Genomic DNA, 20,063 nt, shown 5'->3' with positions numbered 1-20,063 from the left:
AGTGTGACAAAAATAATGTTAGATTGATGTGCGCATGCCCAGTAGCTAGAGCTGTATCCCTTTCTAGCCTTAACTAAACTTCACCTGTTTGATAAGAGTTCTGGCCTGAAGACATCTAAAGGCCAATATCAGTTATAATCATAGCACCACCTGTTGGCAACAGGATATGTCATGTTTTAAAACATGTTTGTTCAACCCTGGTCCTGGAGATCGACTTTCCTGCAGAGTTCAGCACCAACCCTGACCAAACACACCTGAACCAGTTAATTAGGATCTGAAGGAGCGCTTGATAATTACAGACAGGTGTGTTTGTTTAGGGTTGGAACTAAACTCTGCAGGAAGATCTATCTCCAGGAACAGGGCTGGGCACCGCTGTTTTACACCAACTCAAACATGCAATGTTCAATCTGCACCAAACTTTATTTGTTTGATCAAAGGCCTGGCTTGAAGACATCTACATGCCAATATTCAGTTATAGTCATAGCACCACCAGCTGGCAGCATAAGTTTGGCACATATAAATTACTTTGATATATTCCAACTATATTTACCGCTTTAAATCAATCTTGCTCATCGTTCACTGTTTTCCTATAGCCCTTTTAATGCTACTTGCAGCTTTAATTTTATATGTAATCAGACTTTTTTTTTTTGTCTGGTAGCAGATCAGATCCCATAGACTTACTTTAAAGAAATGACCCAAGACATTTCTAGAGGCCGGAATATCATGATATGATATATACTGAAAGTATCTTCTTTTTTTTAGTAGCCTATAAACTATACTTGGAAGGTCTCCTTTCTAAACCAGAAGTGATATTTGTGCCAAAATACTTACTGCTTTCTTCAGATACTTTCAGGAATGGAGTTATGCTCTGCATGCAGTTGTACTTTTGACTCTGCATACACTAAACATGGTTTGTATTCATTTAGTCTATTTATGTCTGAAATTCAAACAATACAGAAATATTGTTGTGCCATCAACAGCTCAAATCAATGGAAGCAGAAATAGAAAAGTAGCATCATATGTCTCAAGTGAATTGAGGAAAGTTGTTTTTATCTGATATAGGGTTATGCCTCTTTTCACCTGTCACTTGGTGACTCAAGGGAGCAGTCCTTTTGCAATTTTAGATTGTCTTTCATCAGAGGAGCTGCTAAGGTCAAAAAGGAAAGGCTTTTGATATTTTATCTATAATGTGTGAAAGCTAGTAACAAATATAAAACCATAAATTTGACAACTCAAATCAAATCTATAATATTTTCAACAATAGGATCCCAGCATTTCATAACAGGACTCTTCTGTTTCTTTTATTACGCTCTGTAAAATATTTGCAACATCTAACTGGTAATATGAAGAGCTCTAGGTGTGACCTGCAATAACCACAAGAGTACAGAGATACTTTATAGTGGTAAAGTAAAAGTCATGCTTTACTTGAGGCTAACTTCCTCTTTTCAAATCCCTTCGAAATTCAAATGCAGTGTTTAGTGAAGTGAAAATGAGCAGATATCGGAAATAGTTTTGCAAAAAATAAAAAAGGATAATTTGCATAAAAGCTGTGTAAGACGTTTGAGTTGATTTAAATAATTATTACACAACTGTCGACAGCTATATATGAAGCATGGACGTACACTATAGGCCTATATATGCATTCTCTGTCTTTATGGATGGTTCCCTAAAATCGATGTTCCTGACAAAAGAGACATGAGTTTGTAAGTTTCAATCAGGCTATTGAGTTTCACTACCTCTTGTGACTCACACTGTGTTTTCATGTTTGATTTCTGTTTGTTTTCTTCTATTATGACTACGGCAGTTTGCATAGAATAGAGGACCAGACATAATAATGCCAGTCAGGTAATCAACTTTGACTCTTTCTGTCTTGAAAATTGTTAGACTGGTCATACTTTAACATTTGACATGTTTTAAGACTGCAACCACAAGCTTGCGATTATTTAAAATGTGGTGTAATAATGAGGTTTTGGCATAGAACGAAATGAAAGTGCATTAAATAACTGACGATTTTCAGATTATAAATTAAGAACTTCTGTTTTGTTTGTTTCTCCTTTTGTGTTTGCTAAATTTACTACTGTGATGCCATGCTGAATTTTCAGCAGCCATTACTCCAGTTATCAGTGTTACGTATTTCTGACTTGTTGCTCATGAATGGACATTATCCATTTATTTTATTGGTTAGTTCACCTAAAAAAGAAAATTCTGTCAATAATTACTCACCTTCACGTCATTCCAAACCTGTAAGACCTTCGTTCATCTTCAGAACACAAATTAAGATATTCTTGATGAAATCTGAGAGCTTTCTGACCCTGCATAGACAGCAATGCAACAACATGGTTCAAGGTCCAGAAAAGTAGCAAGGACATTGTTAAAAAAATCCATGTGACATCAGTAATGTTATGAAGTTATAAGAATACTTTTTGTGCACAAAGAAAACAAAAATAACAACTTTATTCAACAATTTCTTCTCTTACGTGTCAGACTTCGACACGCATTCACGAGAGTACCACGACGCAGGAGCCGCCATGAGTAATTAATGGCAGAATTTGAATTTTGGGGTGAATTATCCCTTTAACTCTATAAATACACATGACATGCAGTGCCAAATTCAAATACAGGCAAAAGACGTGTAAAAAAATCCATTTCTTTTCACAGGATGAGACCCTTGAACGCAAAGGAGTCCGTGATTCTTTTTACATTAATTTTGGCCCAAGGCTTTGACTTCTGCAGGTCATGTAATTGTGATGAGCAATATTTTTGCAACTGTTCATCAAATCATCTCCAACATGTCCCAAAAGTTCCAGCGAACGCTCTTGGCCTTGACCTGTCTTTCAATCAAATTGCGTCTATCGGCATGAACGATCTCACCCCGTATAGTGAGCTGAAAACCCTAAACTTGCATAAGAACACGCTCAAGTTCATACACGTGGAGGCTTTTAAATCTCAGCACAAGCTGGAAGTTCTTGACCTGTCATTGAACAATCTGAAAAATCTGTCTTCGTCTTGGTTCCGCGAGCTGAAATCTCTTCAGCAGCTGAACCTTGTAGAAAACCCATACACCACCTTGGGACCTGCTCCCATTTTCCAGCCTCTCCTTAACCTAAGGACATTGCGATTTGGTAGTCCTTCACTGAGAGAGATATACAAGAATGGCTTAGATAGCCTCGCTCATCTGGACGAGGTGACATTCATTGGCAGTAACCTGAGTTTATATGAGAACGGCAGTTTGAAAGCAGCCCGTCCCATTGGTTTAGTCTCTTTGAGCCTTCAGAATCTATTTCAGAATGATCCAGAATTAGTCTCTAAGGTTCTTCAAGACGTCTCCCACCCTGAAACTCTGCTAATTATCAAAGATGCTCAACTCAGAACGAACACTTCGACAGAACCCTTTAAAGCGACGAGAGAAGGTGGGACTAAAAGCTTGACTTTTCAAGATAGCTGCACAACTGATGAAGCATTGACCTCTTTTTTGATGGTCATGGATGGTTCTTCTTTATCATATATTGGTCTTGAAGACATACATTTGATTGGTCAAGGATGGTGGCAGAAAGCTTCATACACACACTATGAAAACTTACATACGGCCTACATACGCAATCTTGACATTCAAGGGTTCTTTGAGTTTAGTAGCATGACGCAGTTGGGATTTCTGCTGGTGCATCTCCACAGGGTATCCGTGATAAACGGCACAGTGTTCGTTATTCCTCCGATAACTACTTTCTTTTTGAAAAAACTTGAATATTTGGACCTTAGTCAGAACCTACTTTCAGACCTAACGATTGAGCCGACGTTATCTACAAGTTTTGGCGCATACCAAAACCTCATTACTCTTAACGTGAGCCAGAACGTTTTAAAATCTCTCGGGCTGATGTCTCGTTTGGTCACTAATCTTAAGAGTCTCATATATTTAGACGTAAGTCACAATAGTTTTGTCTCTATGCCAGAAAAATGTAGCTGGCCAGCTACCCTCAAGTTTCTGAACCTTTCAAGCACGAAGATACGTAAGCTGACCCCATGCCTTCCTTCAAGCTTGACGGTCCTGGATCTCAGCGAAAACGATCTGACGGTTTTCAACCAAAGATTTCCTCAACTTACTATGCTTATATTGACAGGCAACCGACTTATGACTCTTCCACATGGGGAATTATTTCCAAGGTTGCAGACACTGCTTATCCAAAGGAACGCTTTGCGGATGTTTAACAGTAGCGATTTGAAAAGATTCAGAGAGCTACAATATTTGGAAGCAGGTTATAACAATTTTGTGTGCTCCTGTGAGTTTGTATCTTTCTTTAGACAGGATGTTGACCTTTTCATCACACTGAGAGATGGTCGTGGCAATTATGTGTGCGACACTCCATTCACTCTCAGAGGTGATGCTATTGACAGTGTCAGATTATCAGTCTTCGAGTGTTATATGATCCCTGCTGTCTCGGTACTTTGTTCTCTGATTATCATAGTGCTCGGACTTATTGTTGTCACCTGCCATAAGCTTCACGTTATATGGTACCTCCAGATGACTAAAGCTTGGATACAAGCCAAACGAAAACCTGCAGTTGGTCGACTGGCCGAAGAGCTCCGCTACGATGCTTTCGTATCTTACAGTCAACATGACGCCGAGTGGGTTGAGGAGATCCTTGTTCCAGAGCTGGAGAGTGCTCATCCTCCATTTGCCCTATGTTTGCACAAACGTGATTTCCAGCCAGGCCGTTGGATTGTGGATAACATTATTGACTCGATTGAGAAGAGCCACAGGACTCTCTTTGTTCTGTCTGAGCACTTTGTCACCAGCGAATGGTGCCGTTACGAGCTGGACTTCTCACATTTCCGCATAGTCGATGAACACAATGACTCTGCTGTCCTGGTGCTTCTCGAGCCAATCAAGAAGGAGACCATTCCCAAGCGTTTCTGCAAGCTGAGGAAGATAATGAACTCCAGGACGTATCTGGAGTGGCCCGAAGAGGAGGAAAAGAGAAACGAGTTCTGGAGCAATCTGAGAGCCGTCCTACAGAGAGATGAATGTTGATGGCTAAGGAAGGGTTGCCACGGTGTGTGACAAATACAGACTGATTAACACTGAGTACCAAAACTCAGTGGGCCATTAGCAGATTTACTTTTATTTGTAGGCCTACTGTATAGAGTGTTATCATTAACTGAAAGCAAAACTAAAATATTATACTGCCGTTTAATGTATTTAACATTTGCAAAGCATATCAAATCCATTAAAAAGTGAGAATGTGGATGTAATATTTGCAAAGTGACAAAGTTAGCTATGGCTTTAGGGGGTTGCTTGCATAACATAAATGCAGACAGGCCTTCTTTATACTTCATACGTAGGCCCATTGTTACAGACTGTTTCGCATGACGTATTCAGAGCACTCAGCACTGTGAATGGTTTGAGGTACAATATTAGCACGACAAACATTAACATTCCAGGCTGTGTGTTATCAGTAGAATATGTGTCTGTGTAACGTAACGTGAGCTGTGTCAGTGTGACGTTATCTGTAATGTTATTTACTACTGTAATGACTGACTGTTTATCTGCAGTAAGATGATTTCACAATGAGTTCAGCCTTTTTCTGTGACGTAAGTAAACAAATTAGAGTGAATGCCAATGTATGTGACAATGAGGCTTTACAATAAAGCATATGGCAATGGTGAAGTGTTATAAAATCAAATACAAACACCTTTTCTCTTCTGGTGGCTTTCCTTTATTCACATCCTGTTATTTTTGACTTATTCTTTCGTTTTTAGCATGTTGTTTTTACATACTGTAGACTTCTCACTTTTTTTGAAAGGAGCCTTTAGATCTCTTTTGATAGTGTTGCAAAAGATCTGTTTTTAGATCTGTTTTTCTAGAAATCACATGATACTGACAACATTTAAATAGTATTTTATGACTTTGGCGCCACCTGTTGGATGTTTTTAGATTTTGAATTTCAGATGAATTTCACTTACAGCATGCAGCTTCTAACTGATCGGTGAAAGTACTGTTTTTTCTCTAAAGTACTGTTGTTTCTCTAATGTTCTCACAATCTAACCTGCTTGTTCTCTTAATGAAACCTAAACCAAGCATGTAATTGTGTGCAATGATTCGATAGTGTACCATTGTGGAGCTCAGCAGATGGTGGATGACTGCATCAAATGCTTTTGTTGCCAGTGCAAGTGATTCAAAGAAAGGGTTTTTGGTACAGTGCTGATTGTTGTACAGTGCAGCTGTAACCTATATATTGCACGTTTTAATAATGTAATCAAAGACTGAGTCCTTATAAACAAACTCGAAGGCAACCCTTAGTGGGTTCATCATCAATCTAATTAGTGAACACACTGCTTGAGCATTTTATTTCTTGGCTCCTGAAGTACTCTCAACAGACGGCTATTAAAATCAGTGTATCTCAGAGTCAGATAACATTTAACAATAATCCCATCTGTCAGATGATTGATGAGATCTTTTGTGTTTATTAGTAACCTCAAATCTCATGTACGAGCCTTTGGTCAGCATCTTATCATCAGTTGTATCAAGACAGCACAGAGAATATGTATATAAACAACTAGCCAGTCGTCTGCAGATATTAAATATCTATCTGTGGGTCAATTTCTGGACGTGGGTCAGTTAATCATTTTAGGGTTTAATATTTTATGTTGTGGCAAAGCATCTGCTAAATGGCAGAATTAATGCAAATTAAACGGGGGATTTTTTTTTTTTTTTGCCACAGAGAAAGAACAAGTGGGAGGTCCGAAATGTTCCTCATTCAGTCATTTCATGCTTTGCTCTTGAACAGTAATTGCAAGGACAGTCCCCTTGGTGGTGCCTAGGGTTAAGTGTCTTTCTCAAGGGCACAATGGTGATTTTAGTGAACTCTTATTCATGGGTCACCACTACTGGGGTTACAGTCAGTTCAGATCGTAGACTACTAGGCTTCAGCCACTATGTTTGCATCAAATGCTGCTGGAAAGAGAACTGAAACATTGTCTGGGAAAAAGAAATAAAGTCTAGAATTGCTACTCTTTCAGAACTGAACTTTTTAAAGTGCAAGTGAAACCGTTGGTCTAAAAAACCAACCAAGTCATCAGTTTAAAAGCAGAGCGAAGAACAAATGTTCTCAGGAATAAAGGGCTTCCATAGAATCTAAACAAACTACCACCCCTTCTGCACATATTATGAGGTGGTTTGCATGCAGGGATACTAAACTCTGAGATATTGTTATTTCTAATAGAAAATTACAGGTTTAAGTGCCAAAATGTGTCTAAAACAGTGTTTCACTAACATGACAGTTTAAAAGGAAGATGCTTGAGATGCCTTTTGGGATTTTTCGGAATTGCTACACACAGTCTGATGCATTTTGAGAGTCCTTTCAAACCAGACTGGTCTCTGAATAACTTATAAGGTTTCTTGAGGTTTCATCATGACTGCAGAACCTTTGTGCACAATGGAATTCTTAAGTTCCCACAAGAAGTTTAAAAACTGTCCTCCAGTCCATCATGAGGGAAAAGGTTTTTAAGGCATAATATATACACTGAGGTTACTTGTGTTTAATATGTGACTGAAGAACGGGGACAAAGTAAGACTATGTATCTAAAACTGGATTTATTAACTGGAAAGTGTAAGTGTGTAAAATAACAGCTGAAATGTATATTGGGACTAAATATTTTAGATAAAGGATTTCATGTTTGATTTAATACATGAGATCATTTCACTGTTAATAAATTAAGAACTGGTGTCACCTTAATCAGCAGGTTTGATAGAAAACATTCACACAAGTATTTCCATCTAGATATTAAAAAATAGTAATGAATGAAAACTTGAAATGTCATGGCTAACCAGACATTACCAGCCACTAACCAGTTTTAACATTACTTTCATATGTATTTCTACTCAACCCACAAAGATTGCACAAAATGGGACAGTCTGTAACCTGATATCTGACATTGCAAAAGTGACATGCACTCACATGCTATCAGTTATGTTTTTAGAGTTGTTGGCTTATATTTCCCATATGTTCAGCGTTTCAAATAAAAATGTTAAAGGTAAAAATAGAGGGTGGTAGAGCAACTATTTTTGTCTAAAGTCTAGACCTACAAAGAGAGTTAATTATGACGATGAATTAATCCCCATAATTTAGAACGTCAGTGTTTTCTGTTATAATGTTACAAGTCACTACAGCAGTGAAATTATAATAACAGTGCTTTTTGTACTAGACATTAATTTACACAGTTTTGGGATGAGCATTCAATTTATAAAGCACATTTGCATTTATGCATTTAGCAGAAGCTTTTATCCAAGATTTACACTTTACCAGTTCATTTATTAGGCCTAGTGGGAATCGAACCCACGACCTTAATAATTAAATATGTTAAATAATCCCATTTTATTAACAAGTGTCTTTGCTGCTGGCCTGATGATCCAGTTGATGAACCTGATGAACTGTACTAATAAGCAAAAATGACTTTAGATAAACTAACATTTGTGCTTTATTGCTTTTTATTGCTAAGGAGTGTTGAACCTCATTCTCCTGCATGCGTTCTACTGTACTCTAATGTGACATGAATTTTCTTTTCCTTCACCCTGAGGCTTATTTCACTTTTCGGTGTGAAAGGGCTTTTACATTTGCAAAAAAAATGACTTTTTATATTAAAAACAAACAAGCAAGCCCTCCCAGATTTAAAAGTAACGCAAAAGTAACGTAAAAAAAAAAACCTCACGTAATTAGTTAGGGAGTACTTGAGTATTGTAATGCATTACTTTTAAAAGTAACTTTCCCAAACACTGTTGGTATGCTCTATTGTTTGAGTTTTTCCTTCAGTCTTAGGCTTTTGGTGTGAAGGGGCTTGTCCATTTGCCAAAAATATAACTTGTTATATTGAAAACAAACAAGCAAGCCCTGCCCAGATGTAAAAAGTAAAACATATGTAATGTAACACATTGCTTTCCATAAAAGCAACGTAATTAGTTACTTTTTTTAGGTACTTATGCATTACTTTTAAAAGTAACTTTCCCCAACACTGGTTACCACACATTGAAATAACTGAACATGTGACACTAAAATAATCCAATAATTAATACCGCAGCAGAAAACTTTAAACACGAGTTTAATAATGGATAGGAAAAGGATAAATACATGTGATGCCTACTACAGGAACTTCTGTGAATATCATTTCCGCAGAATTTTATAGCATATACTGTACATATATATCCACATTCCACACTGTCAATTTTATTATAGGACTGTTTACTACTAAATAATTTCAAGAGAACTGATTCTCTGCTTTTATTATGACAGTAATGGATAATAACCACGCACCACAATTTCAATGGTAATCTTACTTTAAGCGTCTTGGCAGAAAGTTATATGGTAAATGTGCTGTGGGCATTTCGCGCACGATCAATCGCCCATTGACGAGGTTCCTCAGAAATTCTTTTTGCACGGCTTTCTCAATCAGGCGGCACGACCAGAATGTTTTTTCTAACCACTCTGTAAAAAAAAGGGGGCGTGGTTACAGTATCAGTGACTGAAGCACCGCTGCCCGCGCCACAACAGTCAGCTGGGGAGAGGCAGGCGTGTACGCGCGCGCGTGCCGACCAACCGGGAAGCAAAGCCGAGCAAGACCCCGTACAACGGCACAGGCTACCAGTCCAAGAGATTTCTACCCACTACATCCATTCCGTCCCCATCATGGCCGACCCAGCGGCTGCGGAGGGCGCGGGGGGCGCGCGAGGCTTCGCCAGGCAGGGCGCGCTGAGGCAAAAGAACGTGCACGAAGTGAAGAACCACAAGTTCATTGCGCGCTTCTTCAAGCAACCGACCTTCTGCAGCCACTGCACCGACTTCATCTGGTGAGTATGGCAGAAGACGCAAAGGTGTTGTTGTATGTAAACGGCTACGAAGGGCACAGGTGACTCACTTGATGCTCGTGACAGGAAAAACACCAAAGCGTTTGAACGCTCTCAGACATCCGCAGTGGTGTCAACGCTGAACAAAGACGCCGAGCGCAGACGGAAAAGACGAGCGCTTCGCGCAACGAGCCCAACGCATTGCTGCACCTCAGCGAGATGTTTAGATATCAGTGCACTTGTATGTTTATGCCATTACAGCACATTTATTGAAGCTCTTCTCTTCCTGTAGTATAGATAAACGTTAACTGTCTATCACCAGAAATTCCTCGCGTTATGATTAAGCAATCCTCATCATCATCCTCCTAAAGATGGATTTTGCGATTTTGCGGAATATGGCGCGCCTGCGCGTCTTGCTGCTGCTGAGCGCAGAGGAATGCATCCAGATTTGGTTTCTGTGCTGTAATCTCTCACACAGTCTGGTCTCTTTTGCAGGGGTTTCGGCAAGCAAGGCTTCCAGTGTCAAGGTAAGACTCTGTGGCCCCCTAGAGAAATCTGAGTCTGTACATTTTCAGACTGCAGCTGTGTATTTTCTGTTACATGACAGCTAGCAATGTTGCAAACATGACTACATTGTTCTTTCATTTCATTTGCTTGTATTTGAGGAAGAAATACAGACAAGCTTTTTGGTTTTCTAGTGGCCAGCTGAAGAAATTACCAGTGACAGTTGTTCTTAGCTGTCACAGCCAACATACACACACACATATACACACACAAAGCCCTTTACATTTTGGCCAATTAGTGGTTAATTCACATAAATTTATACAGTTCATTTTGTGTCATCTTCTTACGCCCCACTGACGTTTATGTTTATGCTGAATTTTTCTTCCTTATACCAAATGTGAAAGCAATGACATGTTTCATAAGATTAGGTTGTCACAGCTTATTCGCCAATGAAAATTTCAACATCTGTATGCATTTCTGCAAACCTGAAAAAATGTACCTACACTATATTGCCAAAGGTATTGGGACACCCCCTTCTAATGGACAGGTTTGACATCTTTACTATTTTCCATGAGTATTAATCTTAATGTTAAGCATATAATGATTTTCTAGGGAATTGTGTGCTTCTAATTTTATAGCAACAGTTTGGATAGGACCTTTTTCTATTCCAGCATGACAATGGTGTGGAAGAACTTTACTGGTCTGCATAAAGCAAAGTCCTAATCCCAGCTGAACACTTCTGGTGTGACTTTAAATACAGACCTTGAGCCAAAAACTCAACACCAAACACAATTTAAGACACTGCTAAAACTGTTGCAACAGAGATGGAAATACAATTTTTTAAATACATGAATTATGTTTCTATCTTGGTTGCCACAGTTTTGGAAGTGCCTTTTCTGTTTTAAGACACACCCTGTGTCTCAATACTTTTGTCCATATAGTGTATGTACAAGTCACTGGTGTTTGGTGATGAGTTTTTAAGGTCTACATTTAAAGATGGGATTAGGACTTTTCTTTCTTGAAACCTGTCCAGTTCTTCCACACTGACTGAATCAATCATTTCTTTTTAAACCTTGCCATATACACAGATGCATTGTCATGTTAGAACAGAAAAGGGTCCTGTCTGAACTGTTGCTACAACATCAGAAGCACACAAATTCTCTAGAATATCGTTATATGCTTAAACATGAAGATTTGTACTCATGGAAATTACTAATGTTGTCAAACCTGTTCATTAGAAGGGGGTGTCCCAACACTTTTGGCAATATAGTGCATGTGTATCAAGTAGATCACAAAGTATGATCTACACAGAGTTTTGATTAATAAAGCCTAAGCCTTTCAGACAGTTACTTACAGAATATTATATCACGACTTCAAAACAATTTTAACATCCAGCGCAATTTGAAAACTGATACTTCTAAAATGTTATCGTCACATATACAGCTTCATATGCATGAGTTTTCTAATAGATCACACAATACGGCGTTGCACTTGAGTGATGAAGAGCTCCAGTACGAACCCTGTGAAACTGCGGTTCGACAAAACAGCTCAAATCTGCATAAAGACGTTAAAATAGCCCAGCTGCATCTACAAATGTGTTTTTATATGACTTTTGCATTTGTTAACACTACCAGTTAGGTTTGGTGTATGATAGTGCATTATCCTTTAGCGACACTACCTGGATATGGTGACCAGTAAAGGTCACTGTGCCGTACAGCACAGACGTACTGAGTTTGGCAGATTAGCCTTCTCGATTAGAGCCTCCAATTACTGGAACTCCATTCCAAACGAGATCACAGACATCAGTTCATTTACTGGTTTTAAATATAAGATAAAATCATGGCTTAAATCTATTCAATCATGTACCCATCAATCATAAACTCCAAACATTTTTTATTGTCATATCTTAACATTGCATTGTTGCGTCTATTAATATAGAATTTTATTTGTCCTGTTGTTGTGTTTTAATGTGTTTTCTAAGAGTGTGAAACTTTGTTGTTGTTTGAAAGGCTATTTGTGTGATGATGCTCTTATGGCATATTTATATGTGTTTGTTGGATTAACTGTATGTTACTTTTTCCTGCCCAGGGACTACAGATGAAATTTAGCTTGTAGCTAATTCTGGTAAGGCTGAGGGCCATGCACTGTCCCTGTTAAATAAACAAATAAATAAATAATAAATAAATATTTGAATTCTGAACAGCCACAATATGTAAGCAGTCTAATAAAAACGCAGCAATATGTGTCTGTAGCAACATAAAAAAAGTGCCATGGTCACATATTTAATGTGTGTTTTAGTGCCACTCTTTGTACATTTCATTTTGAAACTGCCACAAAATGTGCAGTAAGTTACGTAATTACAGTGTTGCAGAAATGTATGTAGAGGCACATATTTCCAATGAGCCTGGGTGGAAAATTTAGTTTGTTTGTAGTTTGTGTCTGTACATACCATAACGTTAGCTACATTTGACACTTCGCAGGGAGTTTGATTGACAGGCAATCTGACCAATCATAAAGCTGAATTGAATTTTTTGTCCGACAAACAAACCAGACAGGAGAGTAGATAAACATCGGTGGACTTGAACGTGAAAAATGGTCATTAAAAATGTTTATGTCTTTCCGCAGTTGAAACAAGATACCTTCTGATGTTCATTCATGTTTATTTCAAGCTATAACTAGTAAAGTAGAAGAGATGATTGGTTCATGTGCCGCTTGAACTGAGGCGCTATGCTGATCTGATGCAACATGAAATAGCCTTAAAACGCTATTTATTGTTTGAATTTCTTAAAAAAACGATAACATTTGAAAGCTGAGACTATTGTTGTCTGTTTTCTCTTTGCTCCGCATGTATTTTTTACTGTGTGAGAGCATGTGTGGCATGAGAGCGGCATGTCTTGTTGGACACAGCAACGGTAACAACGGGGGGGCGTGTCTTTGCGAACGTTCAGTTGCACCATTATTTCCATTCCATATGTAAGCACTGCTAGAGAGGAGCATTTGTAAATGAACTGAACTTTTGCCTTTTAACTTGGCATCACTGAGTATAGCCCTTGGTGACAACTTCCCCATGTGAACTGCAAAAGTGAACATTCAGATATGAAATACAATATTCAGGCACTGTTGCCATGAATGTCAAAGCCCAAACTGCCATTATACTGGCATTTGGCAGCATTATTCTTAACACATCACCTCCTACTCAGATCATTAATGGACTGTTAAAAACGCATCATCCACAATTACTACATTACAGTGCTACTTTACTAAGACAGCAAGTACATAGTAGGAGAAACCAGGGCTTGTCGTCACCAGGGTGCGATTTGTGAAAAAAGCAGAGGGGGAGATGATTTTGAAAACTTTTTTCTCTCTCCATAGGCAGAGGTTACCCCAACTCCAGTAAGGCTATAGCCTAAGTAACCTAATGTTAGTGTAATCTGTTAACAACGCACATTATATAACGTACAATTGTAAGTTAGGCCAATAACTGTAATGATTTCATTTCAAAGAACAAATAAATTATATAAAGAAAGCGAGCAAAGAACACAGTAGCCTATTAACCAAGCTTTTTGAAACTCCAAACCAGTAAACCACTGCTTCTCAAAATGATTCACTGTTTCGAAGAGCTTCAATCGGATCGTGAATCATTTGATTCAGAACGGGACTTTAAAGCACGTAAGGCGAATCATTTGATTCAGAATGGGACTTTAGAGCGCGTATCACGAATCATTTGATTCAGAGCGGGACGTCAAAGCGCATATCACAAATCATTTGATTTAAATTGAGACTTAAGAGCAGGTTCGTGGGATGCATAGACCTGGGATGGCATCATACCCTGGTCGTCATACATTTACAACATTTTTCAGTTGAATCAACGAAATAAAATTTAAATGGCAAACTTTCAACCACTAAGGTGCAATGAACTGCTTAGCCTACTACAGGTGAAACTAAGTACGTAGAGGATTTGGACCAATCAATTTTTTACGGTGATTAATGAATCAGGATTCCCCATCTGCCTCAAAAGGGAGACCTGGAATTACTGGTGTGGAATATCTCCATCTGTTGCATGGTAATGTGTATTTTCAGCAAATCTTTCTACCTTTATCAAAGAAAAACATGTTAAATTGCTCCAAATTTGAAATATGTAAGGATTTCCAAAACATTTAGTTCACCAGTTTTTGTCCTGAAAGATATGTGAATAATCTTTGATATTTAAGCTCCGATCTCAATAGTGAGTGTTATGCTAAACATTACAGTACAGTTAATACACTGAAACTGTCATCTGCGTGTTTTAGCACAGTGAGTTCTGTACAAATGGACTGCTTGGCTTGTCTGTGGAAATAACGCCTCGTTCCCATGCTTCCTGCCTCCACATGGTCTCCAACAATTTCTAAATTTATGGAATTGATTAACATATTTTATCACACTTAGAGCGGCATCTCTCTTCCATGGCTTTTTATCTTTCCAGTCTCTAATATAGTGTTCTGTAGTGATTTAGTTGTCTGATTGTTTATCCCACTGGCATCATCTAATGTATACGAAAGCCTGCCAACATTAAATCTTTGCTCTTTTTACCATCTAATGCCATTTTGTTCATTATGTTGGCATGATACCACTGCTATAATGCATAGTCACACAAAAACTGCATTCATTTTGGCAGTTTTTATGTTTGCCAAGCAGAAAGACATGTTCACTCTGTTGATATATTTATAGTGCTCTGCGAGGGCCAGCCGGGGCTGTTGCTGATGCAGCGATATGTTAACGGTTAATGTTGATCATTTACTTGACACACACATACAAATGCAAGCGTAAAAGAAATAAAAGCAGATTAATCAAAGGATAGATCAGGCCTCCATCTTTTTAATGTTACAAATAGTTACATTTTGGTATAAACACAATAATCAGTATCAATCATATAGTCATTTGTGTGGGCATTTAGTTGACACTAGCTTTAAAACCACTACTAAAAACTGACCAAATCAACCTATTTAGTGAGAAATACACCAACAAAGGATAGAAACAATGTTCAATTTCGTGGGATTCGTAATGCAAATATTATTAGGTAAATTTACATAGAAATTTACAAGACTAATTTCAGATTCACATCTCATGCTTGTCTCTTTATATTTTGCTTGTGAGTGTTTATATTGGTAGAAGTGAAAAATAGAAGGTAGGATAGGAGGTCAGAGCTGTGTGTCCCTGACCTGCTTCAGGTAACAAAGAGTTGTGTTTGATACCAGCACAACAGCTATTTTTACCATTTCATTTTACTGGCAAATACTTGCAGACTGAGAATGAAGTGAAGAGAGTAAGCTGATGCATAGAGAGGGTGAAAATGCAAACAAGAGGTTGAAGTGATGGGCACTGTTCAATAAACCAAGATATATTTGAAATTGTACATGTACAGTGTATTAATCCCATTGTTACAGCTACACCCAAATATAATGGGATCATTCATTAACGTTGTTGATCTTTCTACCACTGCAAAACATGTACTTGTTTTGAGCTGCGTGCATGTAAATCTATAAACGCGTGCAGGCAGGTTCGTATTAAATTACAAAGGCCTGAACAAGCTGGAACAGTGCCAAAACATGATGTTTGAAAGCAGTAACAGTTGCTGTCATTGTTTTTCATTTATCGTATAGTTCTTATCATTTATATGTAAGTTTAGCATTTAAAATATGCATATACTTTCAGTGAATTAAAAAACTGCCTGATAAGAGTAAAAGATCCATGAGCAAAAATAAGCACAAGCTAAAAACCAAGAATGTCCTTTTAACAGGGTTTTAAAAAAGTCTTAATTCATATTTCCACAATTTAGGACTTTAAAAAGGTCTTAAATCAATCATGGCATTAAAACTTGCATGCATTGCAAAAAAGAATAATAATGTATTCATCCTTTTTTGTATTTGTTTTCCATTACAAATATCTAAACCTCCCTAAATCAAGATACTTGAACTGCAAATGTAAAATTTAAAAATTGAATAAAATATACTGGGTTTATGCTTAAAGCAAGAACTAATATTTGTCATTGGGGTATGAAAACTTGTTTTCCCTTTTAATTTTGATTTTTCTGAGCTCATTGGCAGATATTTGTTCTTGTTTTGATCTTAAAATGTATTTTTATCAGTTTCACTGTAAACTTGACTTGACTTCTTATGTAATTTTGCTATTCGAGTACAGTACAGGATATTTCCATATTCCAGTGGGTGGGAGCAGAGGTATTCAGTCCTTAAGCTATTTTTTTTGTCAAATGAATTAAAACATAATGGAGAATGATTGGAAGTTGCATTTTCAAACTGCAAAATATTCCTTAATACTTGGTCTTAAAAACATAACATTTTCTTCTTAAAATATGAAGAAACTGTTTTTTTTAAGCAATTGAAAACATTAGTTTGCAACTAAAATGTATTACTAGTATGTGTATTTTCCTGTGCAAAATTCACAACAGTGTGTGGTTGCCAGGGCGCTGCCATGTGGTTGCTAAGGTGTTCTTTGTGTTTTTTTTTTTAAATAAGCGGTTGTTAACTAGCCCAAGTCTAAAGAGCCCATACCATGAAGTCTTTATATTGTTCTCATCTTTAGTTATGGCTTATGTTCCTCCTTCAGTTTATTTTGTTAGCTCATTTGTCTCTACCTTGTAAAAATATTGCCACTCGACAGACAATGATTGTGAAGTAAACAGTAACAGTTAGTTTACAGTACTGTGCATGACTTCCACGCTAATGGAACGCTGTATGCAGTGTTTGGAAGTGTTATGATAATGAATGCATGGACACTGAGGTTGCTTGGAGAGTTTTAAAGGGACAGACAAAGTGATAGCAGGCATCTGCTACAGAACCCTGTCATCACTGACTGCATGAACCTTCAGTAATCACACATCTGTAATGACTGGAGGGCAATAATTGAATGCAAAGATATAATTAATAAGGACCTTGACTCTAATTAAGATGCATAGCTGTGGGATTTAAGAGATTCCATAATTATGTGTGCAGAGGCCTGTTTTTGCCATTTGTGGTTTGTGTTCACTGTAATTCCTTTTATTAGTAGTGATTGCTAGGAAAAGCATCGCTTGGCATTCAGACAAAACCTTGCCACTGAAGTTAAGGCTTCTAAATGAATTTCAAAGCTGATTTTAAGCACTGTTTTGTTTTTATATGATGTTGGATTTGTTGGAAAAACCAGTGCCTAAATGCACTCAACTTGCATTGTCCCTCTCACAGCATGATAAACAAACCTGTAATGTAAATATTCAATATATTATGTTTAGAAAACAATGCTGGAACGCTCCGATCCCATTTTAATTACTGAACCTGTCACTGCAAGTTTTACACTGTATCAGGCAACTGTTTGAGCTCACTGTCTGCGCGAGCAGAGTTATGGACTCCTGCAAATGCTCCCATTATAATCAATGAAGCTGTCTACATTGCAATAAATCTTATTTACTCTACATTCACTCCTTGCTGAATTTTTTTTTTGTCAGGAATCCAAAATAATCCTTTTTATAACCGATTCACAGGTATTAAAGCTTCTGGTGTCAGGTGATGTTCTTCAGCTCTCATTTTCCTGTACTGCAATCACTTTTTTATTGAATAATTGCACAGCCCTGCTTGTATTTAATGTAGTGTGGTTCGTCTTTTATTACCATGCATAGTTTCCAAAACTGAGAGCATGTCATGTAACCTGTTCATGTTCAGACTGAACTAATTTGGCTTGTTTCTACCATACGACAGGTGATTTTGCACCAACATTAGAGTTTGATATGATTGGATGCGTAGCCTTTGACAGCAAAAAGCAAAAAAAAAGATACAGGAAGCCTTTCTCTTCCCTTTTAAACTTGCTTGTTTATTTTTTCCTAACAATACATAGTCATATGGTTGAGTTAACTGCTTTATGTTACGTACATATAGAATTGTATTTTCATGCTATGACAGTAGACCTGCAGCCCAGCTAATAAAAATGTTCTAAGAATGTTCCCATTAAGTTATATTGATCAAAATATTTTTTTAAACCCTTTTAAAGCTTTCTTTTTATAATTTTGCAAAATGTTACTTTTGAATGTTCTCTGAACATTCTAAAACAAGCAACATTTAAATAATTTTAAAACTGAAATGTTCCAAGAACAAACATTCTATGAACAATGTATGAATCATGTTTTTGTGCTAAAGTGTTGAGAACATTATTAAAGACCTTTAATCGAACATTCTATTAATGTTACTTTTGAGAGAACCTTGCCAGAATGTTAGGTACATTTCTAAGAATGCTCCCTGTAAGCTGAGAGTAAGCTCCATTTTGGGTCATTGCCAATCAGTTAAACTTACACTGAAGGAGGGATCAGAGCCACATCTACAGACAATCCTAGAACATCCCAGTAACCGTCTCGAATTCTGTAGCAATTCTCTTGCAGTCTTAGCATTGTAGCCGTGACATTTGCAAACACAACTGCCATTTTGTTCATTTCTCTTTAGTTTGTTGGATTTTTAGCATATGGTCCGTATTTTCTAGGACGCTCCGATGCAGTTCAGGGTTTTAAGTGACGCTTAAGAGTGCATGATGTTCTAGGAGGTAATCACACATCTGATTAGTCTGCCTATGCAAAACCAGCTTTTTTGTCACTGGTTTTTGTTGATTGGTTGGACATCTAAATACTGTGCAGGTTCAAACTTGCTTAGCTTCCAAAGAATACTTCTCATGGTTGACGAAAATGTCTTATCATAACCGTACACAAATTTGTAGGTGTGAACTGCCTAAGGTGTTCCACTTAAGTTGCCTCTGGTCTAGAACAAAGTTTTAGATAAAGCTAATATTCCAACTTATATTTCAATATGTCCTTAAAGGGGACATATCCTATTATGCTTTTTCACTTTTTGAATTTTAGTCAGTGTTTGGTGTATATGTTTGGGCATATAAAAAGATCTACAAAGCTATAAATCTCAACGTCAACTCCAAAGGGAGATATTTTGTTTTTAAAAAATCCCTTTTTAAGAACTACAACGACGGCTCCTTTGGACTACAGCGCTTGTTTTACAGGTGTTATGATGTCACAGCTCAGCCCATTAGAATATCATTAAAATAAATCCTGCCTACGGAAATTCAAATGGTTGTGGATTGGGTAGGGACAGGTTGGGGGATTAGCCTAACTTTAGTGATGCAGCACGGTGGGCCTTCGTCAAACCCAGAACTAATCAAGCAATTTGTGCCAGGCTGGGGAGAAAGGTATTGTAATAACGTAAATGATGTGAAAAATACGTTTTTTGAACCACCAAGCATGAGAGCATGTTCGAGTACACCACCAAAACAAAATAAAGACTTTGTCAAAGAGCATAATAGGGCCCCTTTAAAAAGGACAAGTTTAAGGTTAAAGTGAAATGGTGATGTCCAGGGGCAGGTTGAATTTGGGCTGGGCAATAATTCGATAATTTTTGCGATATAATTGTCCTCGATAAAATGATATGAGTAGTTCGATAAATGTTTGATATAATTTTTATGTGCCAAAAGCGGAACGAAACAGCGCGACTCATTTGAATCACGCCACATGGACCGTTTATCCGCTCAGATAAACTGCCGCCCTGCGCGTGGTAAACTGCACCATGGTATTGTGGCAGCAATGTGGGATATTCACATTGAATTTTATTCATTATCCATTAGGAGTAATGGTATATAATTATAGTATGTATGCATTTATGATTAAGCTATAGCATGCGTATTTATACTAAATGTTGTCAGACTACCG

The 20,063-nt window shown here is 37.6% G+C and overlaps 2 protein-coding genes across 4 annotated transcripts in view; both read left to right on the top strand.

The window, feature by feature from the left end:
* Positions 1–1,528: 1,528 nt before the first annotated feature.
* Positions 1,529–5,165, top strand: tlr2 (toll-like receptor 2). Of its 2 annotated transcripts, XM_051107764.1 has the most exons (3): positions 1,529–1,703; positions 1,805–1,845; positions 2,659–5,165. In XM_051107764.1, exons 2-3 carry the CDS (start codon positions 1,835–1,837, stop codon positions 5,024–5,026), a joined length of 2,379 nt encoding a protein of 792 aa, XP_050963721.1. In that variant the 5' UTR covers positions 1,529–1,703; positions 1,805–1,834; the 3' UTR covers positions 5,027–5,165. The 2 variants fall into 2 exon arrangements, with proteins under 2 accessions (XP_050963721.1, XP_050971796.1); XM_051115839.1 differs by lacking the exon at positions 1,529–1,703 and having other exon boundaries at positions 1,736–1,845.
* A 4,360-nt stretch (positions 5,166–9,525) lies between these two features.
* prkcba (protein kinase C, beta a) overlaps positions 9,526–20,063 on the top strand; it is a 40,616-nt gene continuing 30,078 nt past the window's right edge. Inside the window, exons 1-2 of one of the 2 annotated variants that reach the window (XM_051106496.1) lie at positions 9,526–9,835; positions 10,328–10,359. In XM_051106496.1, coding sequence (XP_050962453.1) covers positions 9,675–9,835; positions 10,328–10,359 — 193 coding nt within the window. In that variant the 5' untranslated portion in view covers positions 9,526–9,674. The remainder of the gene's footprint in view (positions 9,836–10,327; positions 10,360–20,063) is intronic. The other variant, XM_051106487.1, reaches the window with a different exon arrangement.

Source organism: Labeo rohita, chromosome 1 (assembly GCF_022985175.1).
Source record: "Labeo rohita strain BAU-BD-2019 chromosome 1, IGBB_LRoh.1.0, whole genome shotgun sequence".
NCBI classification, from domain to species: domain Eukaryota; kingdom Metazoa; phylum Chordata; class Actinopteri; order Cypriniformes; family Cyprinidae; genus Labeo; species Labeo rohita.
The sequence above is the reverse complement of the archived record's forward strand: the minus strand, read 5'-3'. Positions and strand labels throughout refer to the sequence as shown.